We start from the raw sequence: 23,633 nt of genomic DNA, 5'->3' as shown, positions 1-23,633 counted from the left end.
CAGCACTAGGTCTCCTGCTCTTATCAATCCTCATTAGTAACTTTCCATCCGATTTCCACTTCACCAATCTAATACTTAATGCCTACAACAGTACAAATCCTCACCCTGTCTTGATTCCATTCTTTAATACTTTCAAACTGATCTTTGTAAACTCTCTATGTGGGGCTAAGCCAAATAGTTTATCCCTAACATAAGGATACCCAAGTGCATGATATTTGCCAAACTCCAATGACTCCAAACAATTCCATCCTCTCCACCCTCAATCACTTATAACAGTAATGATGGTGAATATATAACTTCCTTTAAGCATCTTAGCCTGACATTTGATCCATCTCTGTCCATGTCTAGGCACATAAACATCTTCAGCACAAAATTAAATAGAACCTTATATGATTGATGAAATTTTTCAAGCTTTTATACTCTGGAGAAAGAGTAACCATTTACAAAGAGGTATTATAACCTCAACTGGAATATGGAATTCTATTCCTGGCATACTGCTCCATGACAACACTCTCATCCTTCAAACTGTATCAATCTGCATCTACATATTTATCCTCCTATGATCGCCCACAGAAAACAACCGCATCTTTCTCTATCGTGGAAATTGGCTTCTAGGTCTAGAGAGATAAAAACCTAACTTTCCTCTTCATATCATATAAAGCCATTTATAATCCAACAGCACCACAACTTTACAGTGGTTTTATTCTCCTCTACTTGTCCTAGAACTTCCAGTCCCATAGCAATGATACCTCATGATACTGCTCAGCTACACAGATTTCCATGCTTACTCACCTACAACGATTTCCATGTTACTCACCTACAGAGATTTCCATGCTTACTTTACAAATCTGAATGCACTTTTCCATACCTTGTATCGCAACTGTGGGACAATCTCCCTTCCATACAGAGTGCTGGATTTTAGAGCTAAACTCAACGTGCATCTGTGCAAACGTCATGTGTTTCATCGCCATAGTTTTGTTTATTGTATAACCTTTGAGCAGTTTGTAGCCATGACTGCATGAATTTATGCAGGTAAACTAGTATTTTGAAAGCATTAGCCTATGTACTGATGTATGACACCCTGTGTAAGAATGTATATGATAGCACATACTCTGTACTCCCTCAGTACCTCTGAGATGTGGTGGAAATGGATCTGTTAGCATCAGACCACTACCCTGGTCAAAGACTACCAGTAAATAAATAGATAAGTTACCTGCTTCATTTACTGTAGTGGTACTTCACATTAAAAACTTTACTGTTGGCTTATTACAGCAGAGGGAACAGAAGCAGAAATTTTATTTAGTAAAATCAGTAAATATTTTTTTTACTCTGCAAAAGAAAAGGGAAGACTAATTCTTCTGGAGTTAAATGTTCAGGGCAAGGTGCAGTAATCTGTTCTAAAGAATTCCCTAGGAAATATTTAGTTATTTAATACTTGGAATTGATGTAAATGTTTACAAGAAACATTTGTCCATACTACCACAACCAGAATCCACTTATTTAACTATTAGCCAAGATAAAAAAAATGGTGTATGGAAGACTTGTCTGGTTTGAAGCTGGCACATATGGTATCACTTTCTCTGAGTGAGAATGGCCGGTTGCATAGTAACGAGTCTCAGCCAGAGTCCAAAAGTGACTGATACTAATCCTTCAACTTCGAATTTAGCAGAAATAGGTAAAAACAAATAAATAAGTAAAAAGTAACATTAAATATCAGGTGAAATAAGTTATCAGAATAAAGATGAAGGTAAAATGGCTAATTACAATACTGTAGTAAAAGTAATAAACTTATAGAAATCTGAATGTGTCTGTAAATGGCCAATTGCAACCTGCCATCCCTTAGGAAAAAAAAAAAAAGAAATCCATATTGGCAAAAAATCCAAGGCTCAGCTAATGAGATCTAATGAGATAAGTCCAATGCCAAACAAAGGTTGGCAATTGTAGTCAGACACTGCCAATTACAATACCAGTGACAAATGATAGAGCTCTATAAGATAAAGTTGTGTAATTAGCCATCTGATGTTATTAAAGGTGAAGAAATCAGAACATTGCTAATGGAAGTGTTTTACTCCCTCATGACCAGCCATCACCATGGGAGCCAAATTCATCAGTCAAAGGCATCAAGAAAAGGGGACTCCATGGCTGTCAGAAATCATTATTCAGATGAAATGTTAAACCAAGGCCCAATCTGCCTGAGTTAATGGTGGCTCAGGTGACTGTAAAAGATCCCACAGCATTTATTTCAAAGAGTAAGAGAAATTCCCTAGTGCCCTAACCAAATTCCCCCATTCAGTGTGAATACCACTTCATTTCTCCACTGAAAACAGGCCATTGGATTAGTAGTACTAACCTGATCAGCAAAGTGTAAATAAATAAAAATTAAAATATCATCAAGGCCTCCATCCAGACTGAAGAGCAGGCCCTTAATGAAACGATCAATTTAGATGAATTATGATTGGATGAGTTTTGGTCAATATTGTAAGTGATGATCAAAACCATAATCAAAAATTGGTGATATAATCATAAATACACCCCCCCCACACACACACACACACACATGCATGTGTGTGTGTGTCTATATGTATATATTATATATGTATCTATATATATATATATATATATATATATATATATATATATGTATATATACATGTATACATATATATATATATATATATATATATATATATATATATATATATATATGGTTCCCTATTAGAATCCTGAAATACTATAAGCCTGAAAGTCAAAATCCTGAAAACTAATGACTGAAAATGCAAAATCTCGAAAATGCAAAATCCTGAAAGTCAAAATCCTGAAAACACAAATAATGCTAATATGTCACTATAAAGACACTAATATCTACCAACTGACCCTGACCCTAACCCTAACCCTAAGGTCCGTCACTATTCGCACACTCACCTGACCCCCTAACTAACTAACTCACTTAAACCTAACATAAAACCAACCGCACACTACCACCTGGACACAAGCATGACTAACACCACAGGGCTAACAATAGCAAAGCCACAATGACGTCAGTATGTCCATTTTGTGTTTTCAGGATTTTGACTTTCAGGATTTTGCATTTGATTTTGCATTTTCAGTCATTAGTTTTCAGGATTTTTTGACTTCAAGGCTTTATAGTCAAGATAGATTCTATCATATATATATATATATATATATATATAGTTGTCATTTATTTGGTTGACAACTCGTTTGGTTGATAAGATTTTGGGTGTAAAAATTAACAACAGTACAAATGTATGACTGCACTTTTGTATGATTCATATTTGGTTGAATTCAAGTTTTTTATAGTTTAGTTATAGATATGTAGAAATGTGCAGGAAAATTAATATTTGACTGAAAATCTGGTTATTGAAAATGTACAAGATTCCATTACAGTGGGTAGCATGTGTTTGTGTTCACAGGTTAGGTTAGAATAAGGATTAGCTAAGGGATAAAGCTAATGTTGTGTCTTTTTGGTGTTGTGCATGTTCTGTGTTCTTTTGTCTTGATTAATGGTACTGTTAGGGTAAACGGTTTTTAGTAACATAATGTGTAGTATTAGGGTTAGAGATATGACATATAAGTAAGGTGGTGCAGTAGGGAATAATTTCCCTTCCTTCCTCTCTTAGCAGCGATTCCAGAGTGCTGTGAGGAAAGTCATCATTCTTCTGTCAGTCACACGTCAAATCATCCAGATTATGGAGGAGGCTACCGGTTTTAAATTCTGGGGCAACGTTGCTGTTTATACCAGGATGGGATCAGCCTTCAAGGTAAAAGCCGTAAGCTGACTTCTTATTAATATTTTTGTGACATACTGTCATACATCCCTTCTGTTTATTATACATATGAGGCAAGATGTCTGCTTTTCAATGCCAGTGGAATGTTCCGGTAGGTATCTCTTAAAGATATCACTTCAATGCTCATGTGATGTGACAGCCTTTGCTCATTATTATATTGTAAAGCATAGTTACTAATCTGACCATTTATCAGTGCCAATATAAAGTGCTAGCAGGTGTATATTTTGCATGTTACACATAGTACTTAGTAAGCTAAACACTTATCAGAAATTGCACATACTATGTTATAAGTTGACCACTTATCAGTACCCTTGTGAAGTGTCAGGAATTATGTCTTTAGCTTATTATGTAGCACACTTGGGAAGCTATCCATTTATCAGTATTCATGTAATTTGCCACCACTGGCCTCTTTAGACTACTACACTGTATTAAGTATGCTTCTGCTTGTCAATGTCATGTGAGGCATTAACATCCCTTCAGTTAATTATAGTTAGTGACTTAGTGTTCAGAAAGCTATCTTATTATGTGTGCCTGCATCATGCAACAAGATGTCTTGCAATGAGTGTCCACATGATGTACTAACATGCATTCTTCCAGTTTATTAAAAAAAATATTAATAACCTACTTTATTATCAATGATCATGTGATATGCCAGCATGTACCCTGTCAAAATACCATACAGTGTAACTGCCCACTTATGAGTGCTGGTGTGGGGTGCCAGTATTTGCTTCAATAATTAAACAAAGAACTTGGCTTAGCACTCATTAATGCCTTTGTGGCATACTTGCTTGTGAGCCTTTAATTTACTGCACTGAGCAGTGAGGGACGCACACATACACACAGATGGATATATATGTTGCATACAGATTACTTCTGAAGATGTTCTGTTGTAGGCCATTCATGCCCCTGATTTGTTCACAATATAGATTGTGACAGAAGCAGAACACATTATAAAGGTTAAGCGGAGGGAGCTATAATCTCCACATTTGTATGAGCTAGAGCTATTGTTCTAGGAGGAAGAAATCTAGCAGGAGTCAGTAGGTGAAGTCCCCATTTGACACTTGGCCCCAAAAGGTAATTCAGCAGCTGCTGCATGAACATATTTCCCTACAAATTCTTGATTCTTACCACCCAAAACACTAACTGGTTAATTACAGCTGATTGACTGCATAACTCCCCTAAAAAGCAATCGCAGAATGGATAAGTCACTATATATATATATATATATATATATATATATATATATATATATATATATATGTGTGTGTGTGTGTGTGTGTGTGTGTGTGTGTGTATGGAACCCTATCAGTTGATCTAGTTTTCAGAAACTTGAAATTCATATGGTCGAGACCATATGATCGGGTTTTTGAAAATTCAAAGCTTTTGAATGGAGATCGCAGTACAACGAGGATCAAGCAATTTACCCTTTTCTTCACTGTAGTGCAATCTCAGAGTTGGTATTTATAATTTTCAGGGGGTGTGGGTGTGTGTGTGTGGGGGCTTGTTCCCTGCATAAATGTAAAAAAGTCAATTTTTTTTCTTTTTGATTTTTGAGTTTTTGGAAATTTGATCATATTGTCTTGTCCATATGAATTTTGAGTTTCTGAAAACTCAATTATCTGGCATAGATCAATGTGTGTGTCTGTGTGTGTGTGTGTGTGTGTGTGTGTGTGTGTGTGCATATAAAAAATATATATATATATGGATTACCTTTAAATCAAGAAGCCCATAATGATGAAGGTCAGAATGTCGAGATGAAAATGACAAACACTTACAATAAGGAATTGCTGATTTTTCTTAGGGCAAGGAAGCACTTGTCCATCATGTAAGTAAAACACACTGGCTTATGTATAAACCACCTGGGGGGGCTATGCCCCCCCACATTCCCTAACTATATGTACTAAGTCTGGGATTGCACTACATTGGGGAAAAGGGCATATTTCCACATGTTGGGCCTTTTCCTTGCCCTAGGAAAAATTGGCCACTCATGACTGTAAGCGTTCATCATTTTCATCTCGACCTTCTGACGTTCGGCGTTATGGTCTTCGGGATTTAGGCAAAACAGCTGCTGCATGAATTGTAATCTTGCTGTTTCATTCAAACAATAGTTATGATGATGAGGTAATGCAACTGTGAATGAACAGAAGCATGGAAATAATGGCCAACCAGTTACACAATAACCAAATTTAGAGCAACTGTAAAATATACTTTGGGGCAGAAACTATACCATTTTGATTCATAAGGTAGGGCAATAAGATAAATATGATAAAATCTGTGGTTGAAAATATAGAACCATTCAATTAATAGCTAATATAAACATGTTTAGGCCTATAAACCCAGAGTGAGGGCACCTTAATAAAGCCAGGAATCAAATCCTCAGTTTGACAGTGTTCATAGATTTAGTATTTTTACTCTTTGGGTACAAGTTGTCAAAAGTTATGCACTACACAATGAGGGAGGCTGGGAGACCAAACATAGTACAGATTCATAACTTAGGCAGTTCTAAGTACTTTACTTGAAATACATTGAAGGGACAATAGTTTGTCTGATTTCTTGTACATGACAACTTTCAGAGGCAATTCATGTTATCAGTACATTAGTTTTTGACAGAAGGCACAATTCCCTCATGTTGCATATACCTGTATAGTTAACAGGATTTACAATATTAATGGTTTCACATTTTGTTATAATGAAATGTTTACTTGTAATACAGCAGGTGTAGTTTGTGGTGTTAAATGTTTATGTGGTCTTATAGGCACTGGAGAAACCAGAAGGTCGTGAGATCAAGAACATCATAGAGATGTTAGGACAAATAATGAAAGCAGCTCGTTTCATTATCATTTATAGTCTGTACAAAACAGTGAAATAACTAATATAAAACTTCTGTTTAGGAGAAAGGTTGTGCCACATATTAGGGAAGGCAAGACAGTTAATACTGTGGTAGTATGGAATAAAGCCTTCTGTATTTTTAAATGTCAAACTCTGAACCACAAAGGGTTAGAAAATGACAAGAATTTCATGTTTCTTATTGGAAGTTCTTAACTTATATAATTAGATGTTATGGAGTGATAATTGGCTTTATTTTATTGTTTAAGTTTGCATTTTAGGCATCATAGTTTCTTACTCCTATTAAGGCTTCATTTTGAAGAATCATAGGTTTTAGTCTATATCCACTGTGATTTACTCATATTAAAAATTTCAGAATCAAAATATGTGGTCACAGTGTTCCAGGAATGCTTCTGCGGCCACATGTTTTGGATTTTTTAAAAGCTTCTATGATATACTGGGGAGGTTGGAACATGGGGTCTGAATGGAGCCTGTTCAAGGCCACATCAACTGAAGGGTCAGTAATGGGATATGGCTGAAAGGTATTTAGTGCTTTTCATAGCAGAAATGTGAGGATCTCTGCTGGACACCATAAAGAGCAAAGCTATTAAGTTAAGGAAATAGGTCTTCTATGCATTTTTAGTGGAGGCTGTCTCCAGTTTTGACTGATAAATACTAACAGTCCAGGAAAGCAGCAGCAAAGGCCAAGGTATTGGAGGAACTTAGGGAGCCTGTTCAGAACTTAGAATATCCTCAGAGATTCTGGTAAAGCAACCAGTGAATCAGACAGATGGGGGACAGGACATTACCCAGGCTATTCTCAGCAATGGTGAAGAAACCCTGATCACAACTACTGACATAATCAGGGGGTGAAAGGAAAACTCTGAGGAAATCCTGAACAGGTAGGCATCCTCCTCTGAAGATCTGGTGCCAGAAACAACTGTTGGGATGGGTCCAGTTCTGTAGATGAGCTGGTGATTACAGTAATTTAATGGTTCTGAGATTGCAAGGCTGTGGGATTAGATCAGATATGGTTGGAAATTCTGAAATCACTGTATACTTTTGGTCATGGTTTAATGTTCTTTTTCATTACTGTAAGGAAGACAGGACCATGTACATTTGTAATTGTAAAATGGGGTGGTAGTCTGTCATAAAAAAAAAAAAAAAAACAGATGTGTGTGCCTCAATTATTTAAGACTCATTCTCTTCAGTGTCACTAGGAAAGCTTATAGCAAGGTCCAGAAAAGGAGGTTCTGTCTGATCGATGAGCCCCTGATTCAGAAAGAACAAAGCAAATTGTGTCCTTTGCCATGGAAGAGATGATAGGCTTTTTATCCTTGAATAGATGATGGGGAGATTGTTTTGGTAGTACATTCTATGTGCATTTTCTGTACCTGAGATATAGTCATGTAGCCTAGAATGTGTTACAAGGAGGTGCTGCAGCAGTGTGGGGTCCCAGAACAACTGTTACTGCTGCATACCAATCAGTGCCTACGTTTGTTGTACTGTTTCTTCAGGGAGGTGCTGCAGCAGTGTGGGGTCCCAGAACTACTGTTACTGCTGCATACCAATCAGTGATTACAGAATGCAGGATGGTATTCACATAAGGCATAGTGACAGCAGTACCTCAGCAGCATGTTCAGTCATTGCTGGCAATGCTGCTTTTCATGGCTGCCCATACCAATGGAGATATTATAGGCAGTGACATTGTAGCACCTCACAGAGAAGCAGATAATCGATTGCTTTAGAGTTGTCAGGGATATACTATGGGACCAAGTATGTAATGGTATGAAAGCTATGTTGTAGGCCTCTGCCTCTTAAATAACTAGTTCCTTGTCATCAATCATGTTGCAAGATATGGAGCAGCATGCATGATTCTCAGGAATGCTACAGGAGATAACCAATATCATAAAAGCATTCTTTGGTCTTGCACAATTGCCTGAGGTCTTGGACACCATATATTGCCCCTTGCTGCTGATAGGGTTTCACCTGGCCCAGAAAGACAGAAATACATAAACAGGAGGATTGCCACTTCCAAATCTGTCAGGTGATCTGTAACGCTCAGGGCATTATCTTTAATCTGTCCATGTGCCACCTGGGAAGTTCATACATGTGGCATGCATCTGACCTGTACCAATGGTTCCTTTAAGCAAATTTCCTACAGAGTCACCTTGTTGGTAGGAATAAACAGACAGATATGCATGCATGTGTGCGGGGCGCACACACACAGACACACACACACACACACACACACACACACACACACACACACACACACACACACACACACACACACATAGTGAACAGAATGGCTTATACATCTAGCTAGCAATTCTAGTACATTATGTCGAAGGTACATTTGACTGAAAGCTGAATGATCAAAAAAAAAGATTGAAAGTAGTTTGACTGAAAAGCCATTTTGTTAAAAACATTCTAAACAACATATATACCATAAAAAGCTTTCTTGCAGGGAGAAAACCCCCATGCCCCCCACTACCCTTAATTGTATATTCTAACTCCAGTCCTAGGTCAGAGACAAATGGAGAAAAGAGAAAATAGCACACACGCACACACAAATACACACACACACACACACACACACACACACACACACACACACACACACACACACACACACACACTGAATTAGTGCTGGTGCACAAAATCTACAAGTCCAGGGTTGTAACTTGACAGGGGGTATTGCAAATCTATACAAAATCTTCGAATTTGCTAACCTAACAACTCCCATGCTCAGAAATTATACCAAAAATAGCATCTCTAGACTTTCATAGCTTTCAGTAAAATGGAGTTATTTACTTCCTATTTAAACTTTTAAGTCTTAAAATACATTGTATATTACAATGGTCATTTAGACCTGGTTCAGCAAAAGCATTTAGTCTTATTTGCCATGTCAATTCACATTCTTCCAAAATTAAATTGTAAGGGCCACCTCGAATGTTAGACCGAACTTGATCTATTGCCATGAAGCTAACTCCATACACTTTTTAAGTCAAGTTTAGGTGTACCAACATGTCCCTGCAGAAAGGTTATGCATCACACATTCTTTATGTGTGGATCCACATAAGTATAAATTTTCTACATTATTTAAGGTCTACAGGTGGTATAGATGTTTTTATATGTTGTAACTAGTTGGCAGTTTACAACAAATGTAACACTATAGTTTTAAGTCATTTAAGACTATTATAAGATATTTTATAAGTTTTAACAAGGTACTACTTTTTGTAGAATTAATACACCATTTAGGTAAAATCATGTGACTGTATTTTACTATTTAATGGCTAAGTGTTGTTTGTCAATGTAATCTGAAGAAGTTACCTTAACAAGGTGACAAAAAGCGCTTTATTAAATTGTACTTTTGAAAGTGGTTTGTGGAACATTATATTGAATCAGGTGCCATTGGTTTCCTTGGAGCTTTGTGTTTACTTTTACTTCATGACTGTTGCTTGTTGGACTGTTGGTAGCATACACTGTGCTGGTTAACCATGTCAGGGCTAGATCCATTCCATGGCAGAGATGAGGGAGAACTGTGACACTCTGTGTGGCCACCTGCCACACTCAAGACATATTCTGTGGGCAGGAATGTCTTCAACCATGACCAGAGGTTCCAGGCCATGTTCCATCAGGTAACAACAATCCTTCATGTTCAATCTTCTGTGTACTCTAAGTTAGGACGCCTCATGCATGACTACCTTGTGTAAAGACCCTACACTATACAAAGACACACCGTAGCTAGTGGACCCAGACTGAAGGGCCGTCATAAGGTATCACATAGACACACTTATGGAGGGCAACATTCACTACCAGTGACCTCAGCAGCAATATTTTTTGTTGTGTTAATGCACTTGGTCACTATGCAAGTCCTTTTGTGTGCCATGGAGCATGCCCAGCAGTTCCAAAATGCTGAGTGTAGAAGCTTTTTTTGTACCTGGATTATTGGTCTGCACATATGGTGGTTGATTCGGAGTGTTGCATGCATATCAGGGACAGTATGGTAGTTTCTGTGGCACTGGATTCCCCTGCCTCTTTCCCCTGTGGTGGGAATGCCCATGTCAAAGGATGTGCACACACCAGAGGCTATATTTGATAGGGACTCAAGAGGAGACCTGTGTAGGACTTTCATCTGCGGGTAGTAGGGCAGGCTCCACTAAGGCTTTTCCCCAGCAGCAACCTCCATCGGTGCCTCTGTGCATAAGGATGTTGTTGTTCCCTTCCTCTGAAGTGTCACAAGCAGCATCACTATGTCATCAGACCACGTTGCCAGCATGTTGCAGTTATTGAGAGTTTACAGCAGGCCTGCTGATCTTAGCCCTCTGTTGCCCTGCTGTGCAATAACCATCAATACTGGAACCTCTGAATGTGTGGTACATATGACAATAATGTGAGCTCACAGCTTTATGGTTGTACTATCCCAGTGTCACATGCTTATTGAGAGACATGTTAAACATTACTATAAAATTCTGTGTCACATATACTTGTTGGGCAAGCCATTGCACTTGCAGACCCGTGGTTCCTACATGACAGAGGTGAAGGTTATCATCAGTCATATTTAGTCCAATCTATTTGTATGTATGTATCATATTACAGTAGTAAGGCCAATTCTAGCCTTGTCTATCACTTACACATAATTCTTATACACCAGGCCTGCACACCCATTTTCAAACAACCACCTGAAATGAGGGGCCAGTATTAATCCTGGTTGACGAAAGACACCAAAAACTCTTCAACCACTGCCTGATACTTCAGTGCTGGTGGTCTACCCTATATGGTGGTCTTGTCCATCTCAATATACCAAGCCTTCTACTTTGCATGGGGGAGCATATGTATAATCCTCCTTTGTACAGTCTCATTATGGAGTCCACAGTATTCAAATCATGGATAATTCCCCACCAGATATGGTCCCAGATGTGCTAGTCAGAACCAAATTTGGTCAGTAGAAAAATATTATGCATGGGGAGGGTATGCAGTAGCACATCATTTTCCTGGCTTGTGAATTTCTCAAATGTTCTCTCCCCCTGAGTACCCATAACCATAGCTGTACACCTGCAGACAAAATATGCAATTTAGTAGGCATATAGGCTCAGCTACTCAAATATTACTGTCCATAACCTCTTATAGATTCATAGGTTCACAGGTAAGTACTAGGCTAGCTGCCCTTGCAGGCCATTTTAAGCCTAGTCAGTTTCCCTCTTTGTGCTCAAATTAACCTATCCTACTAGGTTATAGATTGGCCTTACCTATCCCATGGTCAATAATTATACATTACACATAATGAAAATAACTAGGATCATACCATAGGTAATTTAAGGGGATCCATACATGGGATAAAGCATTTAGGAGCTGCCTCTGTCCATTAGTAGTACAGGCGTCAGTCTTAGGGTTTTCCACCTATGGACAGGGACTAACTTTGTTTAATGTGGATGGGGAGTTTGTTCCACAGCAGCAGTATCCTCTGCAAGGTACACCTGTCCCTCCAGACCGATCTGTTGATGTTCCGTCTGTACCCATCTGGGTATTGCTTACAGCCACCAGACATGGCCCCTGTATATGGTATTGCACCCTGCAGGTATGTAGGGTCATATCAGTCACGCACTCTTCATGTTCCTCGGCATCCCATGCAATATCCTATGGTCACTGCATCCCCCCACAGCCATACTGAACTATGACATAACATATATAATTATGACAACTATGACATGTGGCTGTATGATGGCCCTGTATGAAACACGTGTGGGTACCTGGGTGTTTCAGTACCTACATGCTTTTATGTGATTGTGTGCTGTGTTACCACTCCTCTATGTGTTGTATTTGTGCTGAATTACCCATACGTGGGACATTCTTGTATATTTGTCAGTTATACAACCTATAGACTGGCATCCCCCTCCCGTTACATACAACACAGGCATCGCTGGCTGCAATAAATACTTTATGAGCAGATATTTCCTTCCTTCTCTCTGTAATGATCTTCATCCACAGCATGTTTATAGTTCTTCCAGTAAGTTCTGTTCCCATGTTTCAGACCAGTCTTGGCAAAAATAGCACCATCGCCTGCCAGTTACTTAGTCTGTGCACTGTGCTATCTATACCTGCAGACATAAGTCATGTCCTTACTGTTTAGCCCACTGACCACACTTCTTTACATAGCACTCTATTCAGCAGTGGACATCTGTGAGCAGGAATGTACCATATTGCACATTAGGTAGATCCACTGAGTAGCAATGACTGGTTCTTCAAGTGGCAATTGCAGGGTTCCTTCATGGTGTGAAAGGAAGAACAGGAAAATCCTGTTCTTCCTGCACAGAGGATATAATAAGTGCCTGCTGGAGTGGTTTGATAGTACTTTAAAAATGTTGATGTCTTGTTCAACCTGGTATAAGTGTTATATGATGCCACTGGCATCACCCATTTGGAGGAAAAGTGCAGACATCAACATGATGATCTAAGGTGGAGTCACACTGACTTGTTTTCCAGTGGGAAGCAGAGGTTCAGGAAATGCAACCAGAAATGCACTCTATGCCCATGTTTTATGCCAGTTATATTTCGGTGTTTTACGTGTTGACCACCTATGAATGGTAATGCCTTTGTTTTACAGCCATTAAGAAGTGTCACTTACATGTGGTTAGCTGCTGCAGAAAGTATGACACCCATTCCAGACAGGGATGTATTTGTGTTGTATAGCTCTCAATAGAAATTTACCTAAACAGCAGAGAGCTTCAAGACAGAAATGCACTGGACCACCACAACACAGCACAAACCACAGGACACATAGCTCACCTCCACATTGTGCCCCTCAACCTAATCCCCTAAGGCTAAACACCTTGCCCAATACACTAATCATAGGTGACCAGTTCATACATGTGGCATGCATCTGACCTGTACCAATGGTTCCTTTAAGCAAATTTCCTACAGAGTCACCTTGTTGGTAGGAATAAACAGACAGATATGCATGCATGTGTGCGGGGCGTGCACACACACACACACACACACACACACACACACACACACACACACACACACACACACACACACAGTGAACAGAATGGCTTATACATCTAGCTAGCAATTCTAGTACATTATGTCGAAGGTACATTTGACTGAAAGCTGAATGATCAAAAAAAAAGATTGAAAGTAGTTTGACTGAAAAGCCATTTTGTTAAAAACATTCTAAACAACATATATACCATAAAAAGCTTTCTTGCAGGGAGAAAACCCCCATGCCCCCCACTACCCTTAATTGTATATTCTAACTCCAGTCCTAGGTCAGAGACAAATGGAGAAAATAGCACACACGCGCGCACACACACACACACACACACACACACACACACACACACACACACACACACACACACACACACACAGTGAATTAGTGCTGATGCACAAAATCTACAAGTCCAGGGTTGTAACCTGACAGGGGGTATTGCAAATCTATACAAAATCTTCCAATTTGCTAACCTAACAACTCCCATGCTCAGAAATTATATCAAAAATAGTATCTCTAGACTTTCATAGCTTTCAATAAAATGGCTTTTGAGTCAAATACACTTTCAATCATTTTTTACCACATGGCTCTCAGTCAAATTTACCTTCATCAAAGCGTACTATAATGTGGCTGGCATGCATTCTGGGTGAATACTAGATATAATGGTGTGTCTTGTGTGTTACAGGTGATGCTGTATTTGGCCTTCTGCCATGGATGCTGATCTCTATGCATAATATTCAAACAATAACAAAAATGCCATACAGATCCATGCAGATACCAGAAATATCATGGAAAACATCTTTGGACTTCAGAAAGGCAGATTCTGCTGTCTAGACTAGGGATGGTTTACAGAGCCTAAAACTTTCTCACTAATGTTACTAAAACTACACTTGCCACTAATTACAGCCTTCCCTCACTACTTTATGGCACTCTTATCTTTGCTAACCTTCAGGCAACAGCAAAATTAAAACTTGAACAATGTTATAATAAGGTAGCTAAATCTGTAGCAAACATCCCCTTCAGAACTCACCCTTGTATAGCACTCCTTCTTCTTCTTTCGGCTTTTTCCTGGTTAGGGGTCGCCACAGCGGAACACCTGTCTGCTCCTGACTGGCAGCGGAGTTTTACGGTGTCGAGTTGCCAGCTTGGCGCCCAACCTTCCACAGAAGGCACACACATGCACACACTCACACCTAGGGCCAATTTAGAGTGTCCAATCCACCTACAGCATGTCTTTGGGATGTGGGAGGAAACCGGAGTACCCGTAGGAAACCCACGCGACCACAGGGAGGACATGCAGACTCCGCCGAGGATCGAACCGTAGAACCTCTTGCTGTGAGGCGACAACACTAACTGCTGCACCACCGTGGCCACCCTAGCACTAAAAAGCCTAAATTAGTAGAACTACACAGCTTCTTACCACCTATAAAATTATCCAGCATCCATCTGCTAATTCATAACTAAATATCATTCTGCACAATTAAGTTCCCGAATGATCATTACAGTCCAATGACCAAACACTCCTATCTGTCCACAAACCTATCAAATCTGCATATTGAGAATCATACCATGTTGCCAAGGCCTGGAACTTATTACCTGTATCCATCAGGTCAATACCCTCCATTTAGTCCTTTAAACCCATTCTTAAAGACTTCCTATCCAAAATCTACCTCTTTACTTGCTCAACCCCAGGATAAACTTTATCCCTAAATGTGAAGAAATGCCTCTTCATACCTTATACCTTTTACTCTCCTTTTTTCACTCACTTCCTTACTTCAGTTTCACTTCTCTGACTCTGTTTCTAAATATGCTATAACCCTGTCACTTCATATTGCAATTCCTGTTTGTATTATACTAACTTACTTTTAATTTTTCTATAAACAGGCCAACATTTCTCTAAATATTATATCATTGTCATATTAGTTGTATCTGTTTTTAACCAATACTTTCACATTATGTCTAATTTTGTATAATTATTTAAACTGTAGATGTTTTATATTATTTTTGAAGATAGCAAAATTATTGTTCTTAGAATGTTTTTTGTAATACTTTGGAACTTTTATCCTTTTGCCTCTGCAGAAAATGGGCTCCTACCCAGTCTGACTTTCTCAGTAATCAAATGTTAATAAAAATAAATAAATAAATACTAGAAATCTCTGGTGTGGAAATAGAATACAACCTGGAAAAATGCAGCAAGATATTTGTAGTGTGGGCCATACTGCACAGCATGATACTGTGTAAACAGGCAGAGCAGACTGATGACACCAGGCCAGGACAGTCCATATTTGATGCAGCAGCAGTAGAGGGGCTGGGCGGACATACAGGAAAATCCAAATGGAACACCAGCACTGTAGGGCATGACAATCCAAAACATGGCAAGTACACAAACAAAAACATCTGGTTCACAACTATTGTGCACAACATGACATAGATATCACAAACTAAAATAACATATTCTGTAGCACTCAGGCTGTACATGGCAGTGAATAATGTGCCACATTGTGCATAAGACATCAATAAGCTCACACTGGATAAGGGTAGGCCAGGCAGTCATCATCACTAGCACATCTGTGGGAACACAGTGACATCTGACTGCAATGTTATATTGAGGGGGTAGGGTCACTGGAAATGAATGCAATGACAACAGATTCTGGAGATAGTGAGTGTCAGGGATCACATCCTCAACTGGGGACTATATTATATGTTCGAAGTCTGAAAACTTCGAATCTCATGTGATCAACTCCATATGAGTGAAGTTTTCATACTTTGAACGTACAATATAAACAAACTAAAAAAAAAAATACCTGAACACTCTATGCAGGTGGGCAAACCCCCCTTCACACCCCCGCTACTTAAATATACCAACTCCGAGATTGCACTACATTGAAGTGAAGGGAAATATTCCCTATGGAGATCTTCGTTGTAATGTTCAGTGTTTGAAAACTTTGCTCATATGATGTCGATCATATGAGATTCGAAGTTTTCAAACTTCAAACTTATGATATAAACCCATCAACTGAGAGGGCTGGGATGCCACTTCATGACTGTTGGTTGTTGGACTGTTGGTAGCATACACTGTGCTGGTTAATCATGTCAGGGCTAGATCCATTCCATGGCAGAGATGAGGAAGAACTGTGACACTCTGTGTGGCCACCTACCACACTCAAGACATATTCTCTGGGCAGGAATTTCTTCAACCATGACCAGAGGTTCCAGGCCATGTTCCATCAGGTAACACCAATCCTTCATGTTCAATATTCTGTGTACTCTAAATTAGGACACCTCATGCATGACTACCCTGTGTAAAGACCCTACACTATACAAAGACACACCGTAGCTAGTGGACCCAGACTGAAGGGTCGTCATAAGGTATCACATAGACACACTTATGGAGGGCAACATTCACTACCAGTGACCTCAGTAGCAATATTTTTTGTTGTGTTAATACACTTGGTCACTATGCAAGTCCTTTTGTGTGCCATGGAGCATGCCCAGCAGCTCCAAATTGCTGAGTGTAGAAGCTTTTTTTGTACCTGGATGATTGGTCTGCACATATGGTGGTTGATTTGGAGTGTTGCAGGCATATCAGGGACAGTATGGTAGTTTCTGTGGCACTGGATTCCCCTGCCTCTTTCCCCTGTGGTGGGAATGCCCATGTCAGAGGATGTGCACACACCAGAGGCTGTATTTGATAGGGACTCAAGAGGAGACCTGTGTAGGACTTTCATCTGCAGGTAGTAGGGCAGGCTCCACTAAGGCTTTTCCCCAGCAGCAAACTCCATCGGTGCCTCTGTGCGTAAGGATGTTGTTGTTCCCTTCCTCTGAAGTGTCACAAGCAGCATCACTATGTCATCAGACCACGTTGCCAGCATGTTACAGTTATTGAGAGTTTACAGCAGGCCTGCTGATCTTAGCCCTCTGTTGCCGTGCTGTGCAATAACCATCAATACTGGAACCTCTGAATGTGTGGTACATATGACAATAATGTGAGCTCACAGCTTTATGGTTGTACTATCCCACAGTGTCACATGCTTATTGAGAGACATGTTAAACATTACTATAAAATTCTGTGTCACATATACTTGTTGGGCAAGCCATTGCACTTGCAGACCCATGGTTCCTACATGACAGAGGTGAAGGTTATCATCAGTCATATTTAGTCCAATCTATTTGTATGTATGTATCATATTACAGTAGGAAGGCCAATTCTAACCTTGTCTATCACTTACACATAATTCTTATACACCAGGCCTGCACACCCATTTTCAAACAACCACCTGAAATGAGGGGCCAGTATTAATCCTGGTTGACGAAAGACATCAAAAACTCTTCAACCACTGCCTGATACTTCAGTGCTGGTGGTCTACCCTATATGGTGGTCTTGTCCATCTCAAAATACCAAGCCTTCTGCTTTGCATGGGAGAGCATATGTATAACCCTCCTTTGTATAGTCTCATTATGGAGTCCACAGTATTCAAATCATGGATAATTCCCCACCAGATATGGTCCCAGATGTGCTGGTCAGAACCAAATTTGGTCAATAGAAAAATGTTATGCATGGGGAGGGTATGCAGTAGCACATCATTTTCCTGGCTTGTGAATTTCTCAAGATGTTCTCTCCCCCTGAGTACCCATAACCATAGCTGTACACCTGCAGACAAAATACGCAATTTAGTAGGCATATAGGCTCAGCTACTCATATATTACTGTCCATAACCTCTTATAGATTCATAGGTTCACAGGTAAGTACTAGGCTAGCTGCCCTTGCGGGCCATTTTAAGCCTAGTCAGTTTCCCTCTTTGTGCTCAAATTAACCTATCCTACTAGGTTATAGATTGGCCTTACCTATCCCATGGTCAATAATTATACATTACACATAATGAAAATAACTAGGATCATACCATAGGTAATTTAAGGGGATCCATACATGGGATAAAGCATTTAGGAGCTGCCTCTGTCTATTAGTAGTACAGGCGTCAGTCTTAGGGTTTTCCCCCTATGGACAGGGACTAACTTTGTTTAATGTGGATGGGGAGTGTGTTCCACAGCAGCAGTATCCTCTGCAAGGTACACCTGTCCCACCAGACCGATCTGTTGATGTTCCATCTGTACCCATCTGGGTATTGCTTACAGCCACCAGACATGGCCCCTGTATATGGTATTACACCCTGCAGGTATGTAGGGTCATATCAATCACGCACTCTTCATGTGCCTCGGCATCCCATGCAATATCCTGTGGTCACTGCATCCCCCCACAGCCATACTGAACTATGACATAACATACATAATTATGACAACTATGACATGTGGCTGTATGATGGCCCTGTATGAAACATGTGTGGGTGCCTGGGTGTTTCAGTACCTACATGCTTTTATGTGATTGTGTGCTGTGTTACCACTCCTCTATGTGTTGTATTTGTGCTGAATTACCCATACGTGGGACATTCTTGTATATTTGTCAGTTATACAACCTATAGACTGGCATCCCCCTCCCTTTACATACAACACAGGCATCGCTGGCTGCAATAAGTACTTTATGAGCAGATATTTCCTTCCTTCTCTCTGTAATGATCTTCATCCACAGCACGTTTATAGTTCTTCCAGTAAGTTCTGTTCCCATGTTTCAGACCAGTCTTGGCAAAAATAGCACCATCGCCTGCCAGTTACTTAGTCTGTGCACTGTGCTATCTATACCTGCAGACATAAGCCATGTCCTTACTGTTTAGCCCACTGACCACACTTCTTTACATAGCACTCAGTTCAGCAGTGGACATCCGTGAGCAGGAATGTACCATATTGCACATTAAGTAGATCCACTGAGTAGCAATGACTGGTTCTTCAAGTGGCAATTGCAGGGCTCCTTCATGGTATGAAAGGAAGAACAGGAAAATCCTGTTCTTCCTGCACAGAGGATATAATAAGTGCCTGCTGGAGTGGTTTGATAGTACTTTAAAAATGTTGATGTCTTGTTCAACCTGGTATAGGTGTTATATGATGCCACTGGCATCACCCATTTGGAGGAAAAGTGCAGACATCAACATGATGATCTAAGGTGGAGTCACACTGACTTGTTTTCCAGTGGGAAGCAGAGGTTCAGGAAATGCAACCAGAAATGCACTGTATGCCCATGTTTTATGCCAGTTATATTTCGGTGTTTTACGTGTTGACCACCTATGAATGGTAATGCCTTTGTTTTACAGCCATTAAGAAGTGTCACTTGCATGTGGTTGGCTGCTGCAGAAAGTATGACACCCATTCCAGACAGGGATGTATTTGTGTTGTATAGCTCTCAATAGAAATTTACCTAAACAGCAGAGAGCTCCAAGACAGAAATTCACTGGACCACCACAACACAGCACAAACCACAGGACACATAGCTCACCTCCACATTGTGCCCCTCAACCTAATCCCCTAAGGCTAAACACCTTGCCCAATACACTAATCATAGGTGACTCAATAGTGAGGCACACAGATGTCCCACTCACTAGGTTGAATAAGGAGAAGGTAACAGTCAGCTGTCTATCAGGTGCCAGAATCCGACACATAACACACGCACGCAGGTCACTCCACAACAAGTACAAGTATGACTCTGTCATTGTCCATGTAGGTGTGAATGACCTGAGATGCACCTCCCTGGACTACATGAAAAGAGACATGGTGGAGCTCTTGGATTATGTGGTCCAGGCAGGTATGACCCTAGCCCTGAGCAGTATCCTACCATCACCCAGAATGATACTGCAGTACAAACAAAACATGATTGACTTCAACAATTGGCTAAGTTCCTGGTGTCATTCTAAGGGGCTCCAGTATCTGTCTGCTTGGGATGACATGATTGACAGACCTTGATGCTTTGCCAGAGATGGCCTGCATCTGTCACCCGTGGGCTTTGGGTACTGGCTAAGGCTCTTGCCACCCCTATAGTGCCTTTTTTAGGCGGTGTTCCAAAGACCAAATTACCACTGTAACAGCTATAAATAAATTCAATCTGAGGGTCATGCTGCTCAATGCTAGAAGTCTAAATCTGAAGATGCACTCGCTCGAAGCACTCCTCAAAATGGAGAACATCGACATTTATGCTGTAACGGAGACCTGGTTTAAAAGGGCAGAAAGCACCCCTGCGCTACCAGGCTATAACTCATTCCACACCTTTCGGCCCCAAAACATGGACCGTAGCTACAAAGGTGGTGGTGTCTCCATATTCATAATGGATATGCACACCTCCAGACTAGTAGCCCAGCATAACGCATTTGAGATACTTCAGGTACAACTAACATTGGGTAAGATGGTGATCCAGGTCATAGCCTGCTACAGGTCCCCAACCATGTCCCTAGACTCTTATTCCACATTCCTAAGCACCCTGGAATCTATCAAGGTCCAACCCAACACTCTCATACTAGGAGACATCAACTACCCCTCCATCAATTGGGAAAACTACTCCAGCACCAATACATTGGCTCAATGCTTCCTGGAATTCATCAATTGCAATGCCCTGGATCAGCTCATTCTGACCCCCACTAGAGGAAGCAATATCCTTGACCTGTTATCACTAACATGGGTGACTGTTGCTCTACATCAGTAGTCAATCCCTCCCTGGTCATATCTGACCATAAACTAATCACCATGGAAATCCACATCTCATCCACACCCCCTGCAAAGTAACCACCTTGAAAAACTTCTCCAAAGCTGACTTTGGGCTCCTAAAAACAGAGGTTGCTAACTTCACGGCACCCATGCCAATGGAAAATAGCTGCATGACTACCAAGTCATACACCAATGCACTGTACGGACATGTACATAAATGCATGGAACTAGCCATACCCAACAGAACCAAGACACTCTCCTCCAAAAAAAGGAAGCCAGTCTGGTGGTCCCCTGCTATTATTAATAAACTCTACATCAGAAGGAAGAAACTGTTGCAGAAATAGGTGAAGTTCCAAGACTGGAAAAACTCCCTTATTAGCCTCAATAAAAAGTTGAGATCCTTCATCAAATCCTCTAAAGCCAGCTATGAAGGCAGAATTGCGACAGACACTAAAAACAAACGCAAAGCCTTCTACAGTTATATCAAGAACCTCCACAGCAATACCCAGATTTGCTCTGAGTTACTGCGCAATGGTACCTCCTATACGGAGACAACAGATATTGCCAACATACTGGCTGACAGATTCAGTGCCAACTTTACCCCTCTCTCTCCCATAAAGGACTAATCACAATACCGGAAGAATGCCAAGCACCCAGCATTACTGCAGCACAGGTTAAAGCTGCATTGTCCAAGGCCAAGAATACAGCTTCCATGAGACCCAATAATATCCCTGGCTGTGTTCTACATGAACTATAAAGTGAACTGGCACCACATCTGTGTGCACTGTTCAGTCACTGCCTCACCTCAGGCCCTACCAAATGGAGCACTGCTATAGTCATCCCTCTCCATAAAGGGGGAGCAACTACAGACCCTGGGAATTATCGCCCCATTAGCCCAATGAGTCTGATATGTAAAGCTATGGAGTGCATCATCATGGACCTGATTAACAAAGATATAGGAAATCTCCAAACTTTAGACCCCACACAATTTGGCTTTGTGAAAGGGTGATCATGCCTGCTCAACCTGGTTGAACTTCTTTGAGTCAGTCACCAGGGCTGTGGATGAAGGTAAGGCAGTGCATATAGCCTACCTCGATTTGGCCAAGGCCTTTGATACCATTCCTCACTCAGGAATTATTGATAAACTCATCAAACTAGGCAACAACCTCTATATCACTAGGTGGGTTGCAAATTGGCTCAAAGATAGAACACACAGTGTGAAAGTAGACTCCAAGTCAGACTGCCAACCAGTCATGAGTGGAGTCATACAGGGATCGGTCCTGGGTCCTCTCCTGTTTGGCATCTGCATCTACTTCTCAGAAGTCCAGGCCAATGCAAAGGGACTCTGGCTGGCCAAGTTCACAGACAACTGCAAGCTGGGAGCCATTATTAGCTCCCCAAGTGATGCAGACATCCTACAGAAAGGCCTCACTGAGACCAATGACTGGTGTCGAAACCATGGCCTTAAGCTTAATGCCAAAAAATGTGTCGTCATCCCCTTTGGTAAAAACTCAGTTCCCACTAATTACCACATCGATGGGAGCCCACTGTACACTGAAGGCTTTATAAGAGATCTGGGGACCCAGATTGACAGCAACCTCTCCTTTGACCAACACATTGCCAGTGTGGTCAGAAAGTCCTTCTATGTGGCACATCTCATTGCCAAGGGTTTTGCATCCAGGAAGAAAGAGGTCATCATCTCTCTCTACTCTTCCTTCATTAGACTAGTCAGTGAGTATAATGCCCCATTTGGCATGTACCTCACTAGACACCTGCAATAGCTGGAGAGGCCACAGAAGTACCTCACGAAGAAGATCCTAGGCATTAAACACGTGTCCTACATGGACAGACTCAAAAGACTCTAGCTATTCTCTGTCTCATATCACCTACTTAGAGGTGATCTTTGCCTGACTTATAAAGCTATGACTCACACAGCTCTGTTAGAAATGCTACATTGAAAGAAATCCCAATCCCTCTGCATCACATGCTCCAGAGACCTCAACCTCATTACCACAATCAACAGAATATGCTGGAGGGATAGGTTCCTCACCCAGAGACTGCCCATGCTATGGAATGGACTTCCCATACATGTCAAGAAGAGCACCTCGCTGCCCCTCTTCAAGAGAAATCTTGATGAGTGGATGGGTAATAGAAAGCTCACCCTGGGGATCACTCCAGTGGCTCTACTCAATGGAGGCACTGGGAATTAACTTTGGGTGTCCCACTGCCAGGGCACTTCTATGGGCTCGGCTTGTAGAGGCTCCAAGGCCATTAGCCTAGTACACACCTATGAACTTATATGTTCAGCTGCAATGCTGTTCATATATTCTATGTATTTTGTCCTCTTCTTCTTCTTCCCATTTTGTTTTCAATATGCAAGTTCATTTGTGTCAGAGGAGGTGGCTTGATCACTCCTGAAT

The 23,633-nt window shown here is 40.7% G+C and overlaps 1 protein-coding gene across 1 annotated transcript in view; it reads left to right on the top strand.

The window, feature by feature from the left end:
- LOC122797184 (cyclic nucleotide-binding domain-containing protein 2-like) overlaps positions 1–23,633 on the top strand; it is a 605,654-nt gene that overhangs the window by 61,336 nt on the left and 520,685 nt on the right. The window contains exon 2 of the mRNA XM_044066007.1: positions 3,639–3,779. Within this exon, the coding sequence (XP_043921942.1) occupies positions 3,639–3,779 (141 nt within the window). The remainder of the gene's footprint in view (positions 1–3,638; positions 3,780–23,633) is intronic.

The sequence above is a fragment of the Protopterus annectens genome, chromosome 3.part0 (assembly GCF_019279795.1).
Source record: "Protopterus annectens isolate FY-2018-M chromosome 3.part0, PAN1.0, whole genome shotgun sequence".
NCBI classification, from domain to species: Eukaryota; Metazoa; Chordata; order Ceratodontiformes; family Protopteridae; genus Protopterus; species Protopterus annectens.
This window is presented reverse-complemented; position numbering and strand designations above follow the sequence as displayed.